Here is a 14,804-nt window from a genome sequence, read left to right on the forward strand (position 1 = left end):
TTAACCACAGCATCAGCTGGCAGAAGCTGGCACTGGGGGCTAGTTCTTTCAAGTCAAACCACAGGACTACCTGGAGAGTGCATAATCCAGGATTGGGAGAGGACTGGGAGGGAAATAGTGGGCTCCTCCCTCTTGGGTTACCACTTCCACGGGAGGGCACGAAAACCAGGACAGGGGCTGGGGTGGAATGGGGTGTGGGACAGACTGGACTACTGCTACACATACTGGCAAACCAGGGTAGGGGGCGGGCGTGGTGGGGATTATTGTGTGTTGCTCCAACTAGGCTGCAGCTCCCACTGGTTTATGCTATGGCCGCGTATGTGCTGGGCAGAACCAGACTGGACTGCAACACCCATTGGTTCCAGTGGAAGTCGGGGCTGAAAACAGAACCAATCCAGCGATTGTAACCACCAGCTGATCAGGGCAATGGACTGTGCCGGGCCCTTACTTGCTAGCACATATAAGAATCTGGTCTGAGAACACCTCAGACAAAGTTTCTTTGGAGATCTCCCCAATAGAAATGCTGGACTCAAAACCCTAGCCAAGAAAAGACAGAAGACAGAACAAGTCAATCAACCATCTCAGCTCTATGTTGGCAGCGAAATATGGCGCAAATGGAGACACTATGATGGACTATGTCAATCAGTGGATTCTTCAAAGACCCCATCGTGCTTGGAGTGGTGAGATTGGCAGCGATTCATAACTGGCAAACTCTCAAAACCACCTGAGCAAGAACCTCAGAGCATACCCTATATGTGGGACCTGGGAAGGGTGGGAAATTGGGTGGGCCTTCCTGCTTAATACCCTCCTTTAAACATGAAGGAAACAATATGGAAATAATAGTCTTACCCACTTTCCTATAGCCCTTGAACCTTTTTACCCTAATTAACTATGTAAAGATTGTCAAAAATATAATAATAAAAAAATTAAAAAATAAAATTCATTGCCAAGTAACTTTTTGGTTATATAAGAAAATCTTTTTCATTATCCTAAAATCTTTGCTCACTACAACTCAGGACTAAATCAATCAACAATTAATGCCTTAACTTCAATGACTGTAAAAACAAACCAATACTGAGTTATTACAATTCTATCAATGAGCTATATTGAAGTGGTTCTCCTTAATATGAGAAATGGTGAGAACGGTACTATAGAACTAATTTATTCCCTGGGGACCTAGGAAGCTAATGTATTAATAAATTCTTTAAATTAAGAAAGTAATAAAAATAGTATGTGCTATTTCATATGATATAAAGGATTTCTTAATTATAGTATGTAAAGAAAACATATGGACTTAAAGAGTGCACGTAATTCAGTACAGCTCACTACTAGCCTAAATGGATTACATTTATAGGATAATATTTAACAATCAGTAAATTGGAGTGTTGAATTCCCAGCCAAAATATAACTGTTACATTTATGGAATGTTTACTATGTGCCATCTCATTAAATTCATTATTTTAGTGTTTGTGTAATCTTCATTAAAAACAATATGAAGTGTTAAGTGGGGAAATGTTACAATAAGAACATATATCTAAGCTTCTAAGATACAGTTTTCAACAGCCAGTCTTATTGCAAGGTGAACTGTGCTATGCAGCATGGTTTTATGACATATGGAATGAATACATATTGTGTGTTCTTTGAGCTGTTATGCAGGGAGGAAAAAGTTTGAATGGAAGAAATGGCAAGATATCTTTAAACAAAGTCCAGCTTTCCAATGCTCTTGAGAGAAGAATGAGAATCACTTTTGGCAATTTCATTGTACAACCAACAATAGGAAGCAAGAAAAAAAGTTAAAAGTAGAGAAAGATTTAATGAACAAAAACATAGATGAACAAAAATAGAATGAATTTCAGAATCTCTAAAACTTATTTGCAAAGTTGGTAAAACCTGACATGTGTGTTTTACAAAGACTTGAGTCATAACTTTGGTGGCAGAGATTGTTGTATGTTTGCCAGCCCCTGCTGCAATTCTGTACTGGGCATGTGGATAAATTTCACTTTCTCCCAGTCCAGGTAGTGAGGTAGAACTACATGGCCGAACCAATCAGTAAAATGGTGTGCAAGGTATTGTGTTTATGTGTAACTGTATTTCCTGTCTGGCAATGGGTTGCAAAGGAAACAGTGAAGAACTCAACAGGCATACAGGCTTGATTTTCAAGAAATAGGCATCCATATTTCTCAAATTTTGATAAAAGTCATAAAATGGCTTTCAATGTCTTAAATTACTGAATGTTCATTAAAGTGCTTAGCTTGTTTTAAAAATGTAATCTTTTTTTCTTTGTACTGGTGAAATTTTGCTGTTAACTACCTTTGGCAAATTTCCACGTGCAAGCAAATTGTGATATGCTTGAAAGGTCTTAAAATGTCAGGGTCTAGCATTGTGCTATGGTGGGATAAGTCGACATCTCCAAGACAGGAAACTCATATATATGCAAGTCCCTACCCCAGCTGTTCCATGTCTGATGCAGCTTCTGCTTCCAGTCTGGACAAAGCATCAGGAGAGGCTGCAGGTAGTCTGGCCTTTGCTATCCACATGAGAGAACCAGAAGCAAGCTCTCTTGTCTTTGGCCATACCACACTTGGCCGTTGCTGCCTTCTAAGGAGTAAATCAGCAATGGAAGTGCTGCCTTGTTTCCTCCAACTCTGTCCGTGACTTCGACTTCAAATAAATAAATTGGTAATAATGATTAAAAAAAAATGCAGTAGTATTGAATGGATTCTAAAACCATTATTTAAATGTCACAATTTTATTTTAGGATATTGCCTAGTACTGACAACCCTCTCACATATTTTGGATTTGTTTGCAAGATATCTCAGCTGAATATAGTTGTACAAATGACAATGATATGAGAGAGATTTTGGGAGAGAAAAATTTATAATCTAGGTATGGATTAGTAGAATTAGTGGATCCTCCTGGTTATGGCATTTTAGATTTTTCCAGGGCCATATTAAGAAACAAGAAAATAAACAAACAAAAGTGAAACATTCTGAGTGGAGATGGAAGCTTCTTTCAGCCATTGTGGTTTCTATTAGAAAAGTCTCCTGTAAAGGGATGGGCGACCTTATGTGGTCGGGATCCACCGAGAGCTCCCTCTGCTGGCCCATTTTCCTAATTGTGTGCCTGGACATTGAACTCGCCTGAATTTATCAAACATGAGCAACGTCCACCCACCTACTTCATTTACTCAATACATACAAAGTGTTCTAAGTATAATGTTACTTTTCCAACTTCCAAATAAGCCTGCACCTTGGTCTAAACGTGAGAGTCAGCATCTTTCCTGCTCTTGGGTCAGCTAAAAAGTGAACTTCCTTGCTGATGCGTCTAATCGGGAAAAAACAGTAATTGGATGGAATCTTAGTTCAGCTACAGTCAGGTTTATGTTGTACGAACCTAAAAAACCAAAGTCCGCAGAAAATAAACTATGAAAAAGTCAACATTAATGTGGCTCTATTAACAGCACATAGTGTAACACAGCTGGAGGGAAAGAGAGAGGGAGAGAGACATTTCATAAAAAGAAAATTAAATTAATGTGTTCTCTGGAATACATACAGGATAAGCACTGATTAATTGGTTCTTTCACCGTTTTCTTCCTGAAATGACTTAACTTTGTTTATAAAAACACGTACACTGTTGCCTTTAAAATACAAAAAATGGAGAGACTCAATAGATTAGAAAAATGCATGGAATTGGTGACAATGAGAGCTAGTCAATATTGAGGAAGGATAAACACAAAATCATCATGAAGTGATGTGGCAAGGCAGTTTGATAATTTCTTGAATGCAAATTTAGATTTTCTTTCTAATATAAAACTGATCTCATGAGTTATTAGTGGCTCAGAAAAACAATTTTTGACATTCAACCTCAGCAGGTTGTCACACTTATCATGATACCTCTATATATGTACATTTACATGATTTGGTATTAATGTGTCATGAAAAAACCGTTAAGTCCATGAAGACAGAGAACACATAACAGATATGGCACATTTTCTAATTATTGGTTCAACCAATTTATTATTTATAACAAATTTTTTTCTCACTTATACTTATTAATCACCATTAGACTTAAAATTGCATGTAACCATGTTACATATAATTCTTGAAATGGAAGCCAGTGTCATCCTTTTTGTCTCATGATGGCACACTTGTACTGTATTCTCCTTCAAATGGTTATGGAAAATGCCTGAAACCATAGTAAACAAAGTTGCTTTCTCCTTTGGGTAACTTATATAAAATAGATTAAAATATTCCTGCACTTTCTTCAATATGCTCTGAGTGCACTTCAAAGTATGTACTTAGACTTTAAGGGTCTGAATTGTATTCAAGAATGTCTGAATCTGGATTGCTCAGTAGAAGCCTGTTCCATGAGTTACCCTTCATCGAACTGGTACCATGAAAAAGACCAACTGCCTGTCTTTTAAAGTATCTATCAAGAGAAAGACAATGTTGAAAACTTTGGTCATTATTGGAACATGCATCTTCAATTGATATCAAGGAATGTGAGAAAAGTGTAACAGTAGAAGATCAAAGTGTACCAAATAGTAATTACAGCTTTTAATAAGATTCAGGAACTCATTGTACTCATACTCTATACTAAAGTGGATTATAATGACATAAAAGTGTTAAATTCATGCTTTCTGTTTATTTTTTTTTCAGAAAAAAATATATATGAACTTTATCCAAATAGTCTTCACATTGCTTACTAATCTGTGTTTATACTTGTGTGGTAATCTTTCACACATCACACATGAAAGGAAATATCCCATGCAGGTGCTATTTTCTAGCAGACTCCTAAATGGAACCCAGCTATAACACGAAGAAACAAATGGAGAGAGAATATGATTAAATTCTAGTGTCTATGCTTGGTGTGTAGCAAATGCTAGCTAAGTGTTTAATAATAATAAGATAGATTCTAGAACACACAAACAAAAGATAGATGTTTTACTTCTGAGACACTGCTATTCTAACTTATTACCATTTTTTTCTGAAGTACAGGATGAACAAATGCAGCTGTTAAGGTGCAAGGCTGTATGAGGTGCTCACTATTAAAATAATCAATAAGACACTGATATGATGCTAGAGTGGAAAAACATGAAATACTTGTACTAATATAGAAAATAAATGAAAAGTAATATACAATTTCCTTATTCTCATGAAATGTATTTTAAACACAACATACTTTTAACATCATCAAATGAAACTCTTGTTAACTAATATTAGGTAATAAAGCTTAGAGTTTTAATAAATTATGTGGCAATTTCAATAATTTCAAATATTTGAGGTTTATGCAGTATGTGTGTCTGTCTATAGGAGAAGAACAAAAAGAATAAGGGAAAATATAGGGAGACCTTACCACAAATGTTACTATCTTCATCAGAACCATCTTGGCAGTTTAATTCTCCATCACAAAATAAATCATCTGCTATGCAATTTAGACCATCAGCGCATGGTCTTGAACCAGGGAGACACTCCACAGAGACATGTCCTTGAAAAACATAAGGCAAGTTATTTTCATGATAGACTTATTTTCCAGTCAATGAGGTACATGGAACTTGAATAATTTTGTGTATTCTTGTCAAATTATGATCTTTCTCCCAAGAATATTCTACTATCTCTAACAGACACATTTTTTTCTATTTGATGTTCATCATTTGCAAAAATTAATAGAATTTCATATTCCTTAAACAATGCAAAGTTTACATGTATATGTCAAAATTAATATTCCCTTTCTTGCTTTTTGACACGAACACATTAATATAATAGCTTGGGCATTAGGCTAGTATTTATATCTCCTACATTGTAGTATTATGTGAGTCAATTTTCTGGGAAGTTGATCATATCCTTTGTAAAATCTAGCAGCCAATTTATTATTTTAAATATAAATAAATATACACACGACTTGAATAACATAGTGACTTAATCCAATTGTATATCCTGCAGAGCATCATGTATCAACAAAAGATATTTAAAAGATAAGACACATAAAATTTCTGGTGTCTGCTATAGTGACTGGAGAAGAAATCTATTGGATATTTCTGTTCAAGATCTTTTGACTTCTTTGAGTTAACTAGTTAAAATAGCACCAGATGGTTCCAGGGCTATACTCTCAGTTGGACTATTTCTTTATCTGCTTCATGACACAGATGAATAGAAATGCAAAAAAAAAAAACAAAAACAAAAACAAAAACAAAAACAAAAACATAAAGACTTTTCACTTTGATAAGTTAAAGTGGAGAATGGAAGTGAAATCCTAAACATATGCTATATTTGATATGCCCACAAGATAAAGGAATTTGGTTTTATTTATCAGTGTAATATGAACTTTAAAGACTTCTTTTCTGGCTAGAATGGTTGAAATTTTTTGAAATCTTTGACTTAATACCATTTTAAATTTTTCCTTAATTTTAAAGCCAGCACATTACTGCCATCTGCTGGAATGTGAAAATGTGAAATTCTGAAATTCATCTTATGCCTGATGAAACTAGTTGAGAAAATGAAAGTGCATGTTGCCATTCTGCTGCTGAGGCTGTGAGCGTTCCCAGGCAGTAAACAGAGGCAATGCCCTCTCCTCAGGGACTCTTACCCTACACCTCCAAGCACCACTCTAGCATGTGCACCGTTCCTGCCCACTTGCCCTTGACCCCAGGGAAGATGGTCTTCCAAGGCAGAAATTCCCATGAGAAACCTATTGCATGGCTACCCCTTTTCATTTCTTGAAATTCTCCTATTCTCTCCTTCAATCATCACCAAACCCAATGAATATAGAAAACCCAACCTGCTGAAAGACCAGGCCTCGGCTGTGTGTTCACTCTAACTACACACCTTCAGACGCCTGTCTTCCGCCCCTGCCATGTTGGCTCTATCTATACATCAGCAGCTGGGCACCCTCTGTGGATTTATTTTTCTCTTTGATAATAAATCCATCTTGGTTATGAACTCTTACACGATCTTTCTTCATTTTACATCTCTTTGTTATCTAATACTGTTGATAAAATGGTTTCTAAATATACAAACATCACTAATTAATTTTTGTAATTGGGTCTAGTTAAAATCACTACATACCACTGGGGTATTCATGATGTATCTCATACCAAATTAGAAGACTAAAACCATTCCCAAATTACATAATACTCTAGCTTAACAAAGTAAAATTTATAATAAATCCTACATATGTAAATGCATACTGTAGTTATTGATAAAAGTAACTGCTGTTGATAAACTTCCTTGATGAGTCTAAAATCAAGAAAAGGCATAGCATTTGATAGTATTCCTTAAATGTTAAATAAAGGAGGAAAAGCACCATGCTTCAAGCTGTCATTTTTTTTCAGATTGTTTTACTTTTATTGGAAAGTCAGATATACAGAGAGAAGGAGAGAGCAAGATTTTCAGTCCATTGATTCATTCCTTAAGTGGCTTTAACAGTTGGTGTTGCACTGATCTGAAGCCAGGAGCCCAGAGCCTCTTCCAAATCTCCCATGAGAGTGCAAGGTCCTAAGACTTTGTGTCATCTTTGAGTGCTTTCCCAGGCCACAAGCCGAGAGCTGGATGGGAATGGGGGTTGCTGAGACACAAACTGGTGCCCATAAGAGATCACGGTATATAGCAAACAAAGAACTTTAACTGCTAGGCTACTGTGCTGGGCTTGAAACTGTCATATTTTAAGGACAGCTAATAAAATTGTTATGGGGTGCAGCCAGTGATAGCCAGCACCCATTGACAGTGGGCTAAGGAGTTGATTAACGCTCATTTAGTTGGGCTGGAGCAGTAACTGGGCTTGTGGCTAAAAACACCTGGACTAATTTTACTCATCTGTACCCAATATCCTGCTAAATTAGGAAGTGAGGGCCGGGAGAAGAGTATATAAGCAGAGGTGAAGGAGCAATAGAGTGAGACTTCACAGAGATTTCTACCATCACTGGTCTCCTGTCAGTGCTTCATCCCCAGACCCTCTCCTTGTCCACGTTACTGGCTGTGCTGGTCAGAGCAATCATGGTCCCTGTGTACTGCTTAGATGGGATCATGGACATAGTAATGTTGTTTCTGGTCTGTGTACTATCAGGAGTTCAGGAGAGGGGAGGCCTAGTAGTGATGGAATGTGGGCAGAGAAGCCGGCGAAAGGTGAATGTTTGGAACTTTGTAAGGGTGTCCGGGTTATTCGTTACATGTCTCTTAGGATAACTTATATTGTTGGGGAAGCTGGGACATAGCTTAACAGATGGACTTAAGGGTAATGACCATTTGTTCCCTTTTGGATTATGTTTGGTTGGAATATGATTGGTTGGATTGCCTTATGGACTTGTGATTCGCTATTTCTAGCATGCTCTATTATCCCCAAGCTTGGTTAATAAAGACTCCTTAATAAACCTTAGACGTGTCTGGAGTGATCTCACTTGCACCCCATAACAAAGTTATTGGGCCCTGCTTAATTGCTTAATTGGTTTATCCTCCCCCCTTGCTATGTGATGGGATCCAACATAGGGGTTAATTTATATGCCGGTTTGCCACACTCCCTAGCCATCTCCCTGCTTGTGGCTTGGGAAAGCAGTGGAGGATGTCCCAAAGCCTTGGGACCCTGTGTATTGTGATGGAGAACCAGAATCAACTAGTTGCTTGCTTGGGATCAGCTCACCCTTGGCCATCGTGGGCATTTGGTGAGTGAATCAGCAGATGGAGCATCTTTTTTTTGCTCTTTTCTGTGTAAATATGCCTTTCTAATTAAGATGAATCTTTAGAAAACAAAACAAAATAAAATCTAATATTCATCACAGAATAGACTAGCTTGGGGGAAATAACTAGAAAGATACATGATTTGTCTGTCCCAATGCCTCTCATGGAAGCTTCAGCTCATTGCTGTTTTAAATTTAGATGAATCATGCTGCAAAGTAAGCCTACTTGGAATCCTTTCATCTCATTAATTATCTTTAATTCACACCTCAAGAATTTACTATCTATGTGTTATGGAACTTGAGGGGATGGAGATCAAATGATGCCTCAGGCAGAGTCTTGCTTCTTTGGTCTCTGGAGTTTAGTGGGAGACTGTCTCAGTAACTATTTTCTAAAATGAGGTATGTAAACAGCTGTTGCAGCACCAAGGATTAGATAGCTTGATTGTTTCTCTGACAAGGAATAAAATCATTTCCCAGGAAAAATCATATTTTAAATAGATTTTGAAATATATCTTGAAAAGGCACCAAAAAGGTAAAAGGCATCACTAAAGTTTTTGATGTAACAGGAGAACACCAGTAAAGGGAAAATAGATGAGTCTAATCTACCTAGATGGCAGGATGTTTGGGAAGGATGCTGACCAGATTCTGATATGGTGTTACTGTATCAGTAAAGGGGTTGACCAGATGCTGAGGGACCATTTTGTCTTATTTGAAGGTGGAGATGCTTATTTTATAGACAATACCCCTGGAAGATTCTATATATGTGTATATATGTGTCATCTACATGTGTCTGTTCCATACAATTAATTTTTGAGAGGTGATTCAATGATCTTCGTGAAAGTTGATAATAGCTAGTACTCTCACACTGGCAGAGGAGACGAGGCAAGGACCTCATTGCACTTTTACAAGGTAATTGATGAATGTCACTGACCAGATGTGCACCAGATCCAGATTAGGGCAGGTGCTGAGGGGTGGATAATTGAATTAATAAGACTGAATCATGAAAGTGATTATGAAAATAGAGAGTGAGATGATAAAATTAGTGTAGATAAAGTATTTTGATTTGAAGGTTGAAATATTGACTACAGTTGTCCAGGGTGTGGAGTATCTGTTGATTCTGTTTCATGAACATTTTCAATCACATCAGTGTGTGAAGACAGCTTTTGTACACTGAAACTACTAATTGAAAATGGGAATAAATTACTATATAATAGCAGCTGATTTTAGGATGTTCAAATAGATTTTTTTCTTCTTTCTTCCCCTAAATTTTATTACATAAACAATTATGGCAATTTCTGACAGAACAGTTGATTAAAACATTAACCACTGTAGAAATTTACCAGATGTCAATTTTTAAATCTGTGTCAGGCTACGGGTTTTGACTTCCATATTCTTCATTTAGCATTTCATTATTTTTCCTGTCTTTCCGTTTCCACGAAGTTCCATGTTATATATTCAACAGATTATTTTTAAGAGTTAATGAATTCCAGTTATAGAAATATGCACAAAAATAATAATTACTGGTTTACTTTTCTAGCAACTCATCAAGTTGCCTGAATACTGCGAATTGTTGAATGGGAAAGAAAAGACATGCACATACTTTATATTTGAAGTGTTATATTAACTAATTTTGAAGACTAATTAATCATGAAGACTAATTTACAGCAAGTTAAGGAAACAGTAGCTAATTGCTATTTTGAACTTTGAAAATATAAAGTGTTTAAATTATCCAATTGCATGTGTATCATGAAGGATTGATTTAAAAACCCAGATGTGATTATTTCCAAGTGATCCGGAATCAAAACAGTTTCCAGTGACTTAAGGCTAAAAATATTTTAAGGTTATGTTGTGCAGACACTGTGCAAGGTACTCAGAATGATAAAAAAAAAGGCCCATATCTAATATTTTTCTTCTCAAACCATCTCTATGTAAGGCAATACATTGAAAACCATGATTTCAAAACCTGACATATTTATTATCTCAGTCATTTAAATTTGGGTAATACTACTTGATGACTAAAGCTATTTGAGACAAATAAAATTTTGGATCCTGGATCTTTCTTAGTGCCAGAAGTAGAATCTAAATTCTTGGAGTACTGCCTTTAAAGACAAATCCGATCTTATATAGATTTTCATTTGCTTTCATAGAATCAATCTAGGCTTTTCAATCCAAATGAGATTACAGTGAGAAGATTCTAATAGTGCTAATAGCATGTGGGAAGGGATTTCTTAACTACACAAGACTTGTTAGCAATAAATATTGCTTTTTTCAAATGCAAAAAAAATAATACTTAAAGTCGTAATGTGTGTGATACTGTGAATCCCAGTCCTGGGGCAATTAGGTCGAGGTCCATGATCCTACTTGATTCTTTTGACCCAATTTCCTGTTCACTGCATGAGCCAATTATTCCTCTTCTTCAATCCCCAAACTCTTTCGCAGAGTGGAATTGCTTTAAAATTGCATTCTGTGTGAGTTTGAGAAAGTCCATGATAGTGAAACTTCTGTGTTTTCTGCAGTCTTTGCCTACACAGTCAGCAACAAAGGATTAGAACAAGCTGTAGTCAGGAAACCCTTCCAGCATATATGAGCAATCGTCCCAAACAGTCCTTCAAGGCACTCTGTAGAAGCTAAGAAATCAATCTGTGCGATGTGACCCTAATTCCCAGCTCTCTCCCCTTGTGTTCCAAATGGGTTAGTAAAACTTACAGTAATTGGCAACAAAGGCAGTTAGACAATAGGAAAAGTCCATAAGGACTTTGTACCCGTTATCATGCCAAATAGCTGTTTGATAGAATTTATAACAGTACTAAGGCCAGGTATATGATGCATGCATTTGTTGATTTTTCTCAAACTCTGTCTTCCAGGCATATAAAATTGAGAATAAGCTTAACATCCCTGAAAGGCATATTCATAATAAATTATTGCCTGGAAACTGCAGTCTTCAAGTTTAATTGCCTCTTTCCTGTCTATAAATCTATATCTTGCAGTACAAGAGGAATAAATGAGAAATATTGGGGACCTGTGTACTACATGTATTTTGTTTTTCCTTTTTTTTTTTAAGGAATGTGATATTTTTCCACCTACTTATTTCAGAGGATTAATTAAAATAATTCAGAACATCTACCAATTTAAAAAATGGAAAAAGGGAGTGGTTAAATAAACATTGCCAAGTATAAGCTTCTTGTTTTAATCGTAGGTTTTGAAAAATCTTTTTTTTAAAAATGAGTAGCTGGATTTCATTTTTTCTATCTAAAACATCTGAAACCAAGAAGTAAGAAGGGACCTAGCACTGGTTGAACACTCCCCATGTGCCACTCACAAAGCCCTGTGCATCACCTCTCTTTCCATTCTCCAGATTATACTCAAACAAGGGTGAGGAAGCTTTTTCTGCCAAGAGTCATTTAGATATTTGTAATATCATTAATGACCATAGATAGTTATCAAATTTAAAGGAGCCTGCTTTAGATTTATTGAATTTCTAGTTCCATCTGCAGTTGCCTTGCAAGGACAAATCAAATGATTTTGCAGGCTTTATGTGGCTCATGGGCTAGCGTTTCTAAGCCTTGTTATGGGATTCAGTTTAATTTTTCAGATAATAAGTAAAAAGCACAAGGTCAGGCATCCTCGCAAATGTACTTTCCCCAAATGGGTGAAACCAGGTAAAGAAATGTTAACTCATTCTTTCCAATGATTGAAACTGTTACGTTACATTTTGGACTTTACATATCAATTGATGATATGATCTGTGGAAGATAAGATCATGAGTAGACTGACCCCATTCTTACAGTTTAAGTGTGAAAAAGAGTATTTTTTATACTTCTCAATAGAACAAAGAACAGATACAGCACTTTATTGTGCATTGTTTCTCAGCCAATTCTCTACATTTTTGACAAGATTTTCTTCAATATCATATAGGGGGAAAACTTATTTTAGGTCCATGGAATTCTTGGTTTATTTAATACATTACTTTTCCTCTAGGACACCACAGGCAAGAGATGTTACATAGCTAAAGGGAATGGAATAACTGGGATTCAATGATTCAGTGAACCAATCAGCAGGCAAATGGAAACAGGAAAACAGTTCCATCAATGGTTGTTGTTAATTTTTAAAGTTTCAGAAACAGAGTTTTTAAAAAACCTATTAAAAGTACCCAGCCATTACTAATTTCCAAAATAATTCCTTTAAAGTGTGGTGGAAGATGATTTTATACACTAAAATGTTGCCCTTCATTGGAGAAGGAAGTATGGGTTCCATATGTTGTGTCACTAGATGAAGATGCTGCTGACAACAGGATTGCCCTATCCTGTATATAGCTATATAGGATTAGAGTTGTAATGATTTGTTTCATAAAGTGTTGTGGTTAACACTTCACGTATTACTTCATCTGACAAATATTATAACAATCATTTTGCACACAAGTTACTTTTTATTTCTAATAATATTTATAACCTTGACAATATTCTTTTCAGGTATGCATATAACGTTTCGTTTGAACTTTAATATAAAAATGACAGCATGCCATTTGTGTTGGGAAGCAGCTAGAGATCTTTATATTATTCCCTTTTACGCTTGCTTTAATGGTTGTGCACAGAGTTAGGCCATTTAAAATGAAGGACAAAATATCTGAACAAGTTGCAAGAAAAAATTATCATCTAGCCAGAGTTTTATGATCATCATGTTATATTTTTTAAAATTCCATTAAGTACTGACCTGAAGTTGTTGCAGGGCTAACTGTAGAGACATCCTCCAAAGGTGCTAGAAAAAAAGGAAAATTATTTGACATTCAGGAATAGAACACAATTAGTATGCTCTGTTCTATTGACTAATTCTATTTTCTGCATTTTTTTCAATATTTGTGTTATTGCTCCAAAAACTATCAAAGTCTCAAACTTGGTATGGTAACAATCTGCTGATAAAAAATCAGATTTATAAGATGTTTTCATAAATAATATTTTTATATTTGAGTTGACTGTATTACATAAAGAAATTAAGGACTATGTTAAATTCTTAACAAATTTAAAAACATGATTAATTTTGAAAATTCACATATCCAAATGAAAAAAGTATCTCACTTTAAGCCTGGTGTTATTTTTAATATGTGTCTGTGTCACAATTCAATAGATTGTTATTTCAAATTGCTGGGGATATTCTTGAACTGATGTTATGATAAACACTTGGTGTTCATAGTGAATAAGTGGATAATTTCAATGGTCCAACTCTTGATAGTCATGGAAATAAGTATTACCATATATTCCAGGACCTCAAAAACTAAGGTAGATTAAATCAACAGCAAACCAGGTTGTAGAAGAAAGAAATGATTTTATATCAACATTGTTAAAGATAAAGCAATGAAAGCAAACTCGTGTATTTGATATTGAGCAAAAACATGGTCAGGACACCTAGGCCAGAATCCTCAATGGAGTTCTCAATAACTGTGATTTTTAACTAATTTATCAACATTATCTGGTTTTCCTCTGTAATCTAGGGTTAGGGAAGTTAGCATATGGCATAATTTTACATGATGTTTAAATGTATTGATAGCTAAACCACCAGTCCTGGTTAATAATGGCTAGAAGCAGTTTCTAACTTACATGAAGCAGACCTAGAGCTAAAGTGGGCCATGTCTGCTCCAGCAACTATGCTAGAGCAAATCAGCCTACCAGCAGAGGACCCAATAGAGTTATCTGTAGCCAGGAGCTACAGGGTGTAGCAGCAGGCTTAATGGGAAGGGGACTTCATGATGAACCAACACTGCCGAGAGAAGCAACCAGAATTTGACAGTTTCATATCCAGTACTTCAAGAAACTGGTGCCTCTATGGGTTTGGCAAATTGCTAATGGTATCAACCAAAATAAGTGAGCAGAATATAGTTTGTTGAGTTGAAATGAGTGAAGAGACACTGGATTGGAAGCCTTAGAATAATTTAACCATTGATAGTGATTTTGTCTGGTCTTAATTTTAAGCCCCATATTTACTGTTTTATTTATGGTAGAAATTATCTTTCATTTAAATGATACAATTTTATTTTTATGAGCAGTTAACCTGGGATAGGTAAAATTAAATGACTCCCCCCTTTCATCATTTTGTTTAGATTAAACCTGGACCTTGCTATTGCCTTCATGATTTAATATTGTCT

The 14,804-nt window shown here is 35.8% G+C and overlaps 1 protein-coding gene across 1 annotated transcript in view; it reads right to left on the bottom strand.

Moving 5' to 3' along the window:
• The window catches only part of TMPRSS15 (transmembrane serine protease 15), a 106,107-nt gene that overhangs the window by 77,028 nt on the left and 14,275 nt on the right, over positions 1 to 14,804 (bottom strand). Inside the window, exons 5-6 of the mRNA XM_040980421.1 lie at positions 13,379 to 13,423; positions 5,356 to 5,523 (exon numbers count right to left, since the gene is read on the bottom strand). Coding sequence (XP_040836355.1) covers positions 5,356 to 5,523; positions 13,379 to 13,423 — 213 coding nt within the window. The remainder of the gene's footprint in view (positions 1 to 5,355; positions 5,524 to 13,378; positions 13,424 to 14,804) is intronic.

Source organism: Ochotona curzoniae, unplaced genomic scaffold, assembly GCF_017591425.1.
Source record: "Ochotona curzoniae isolate NIBS_2020 unplaced genomic scaffold, NIBS_Ocur_1.0 contig_3498, whole genome shotgun sequence".
In the NCBI taxonomy this organism is placed as follows: Eukaryota; Metazoa; Chordata; class Mammalia; order Lagomorpha; family Ochotonidae; genus Ochotona; species Ochotona curzoniae.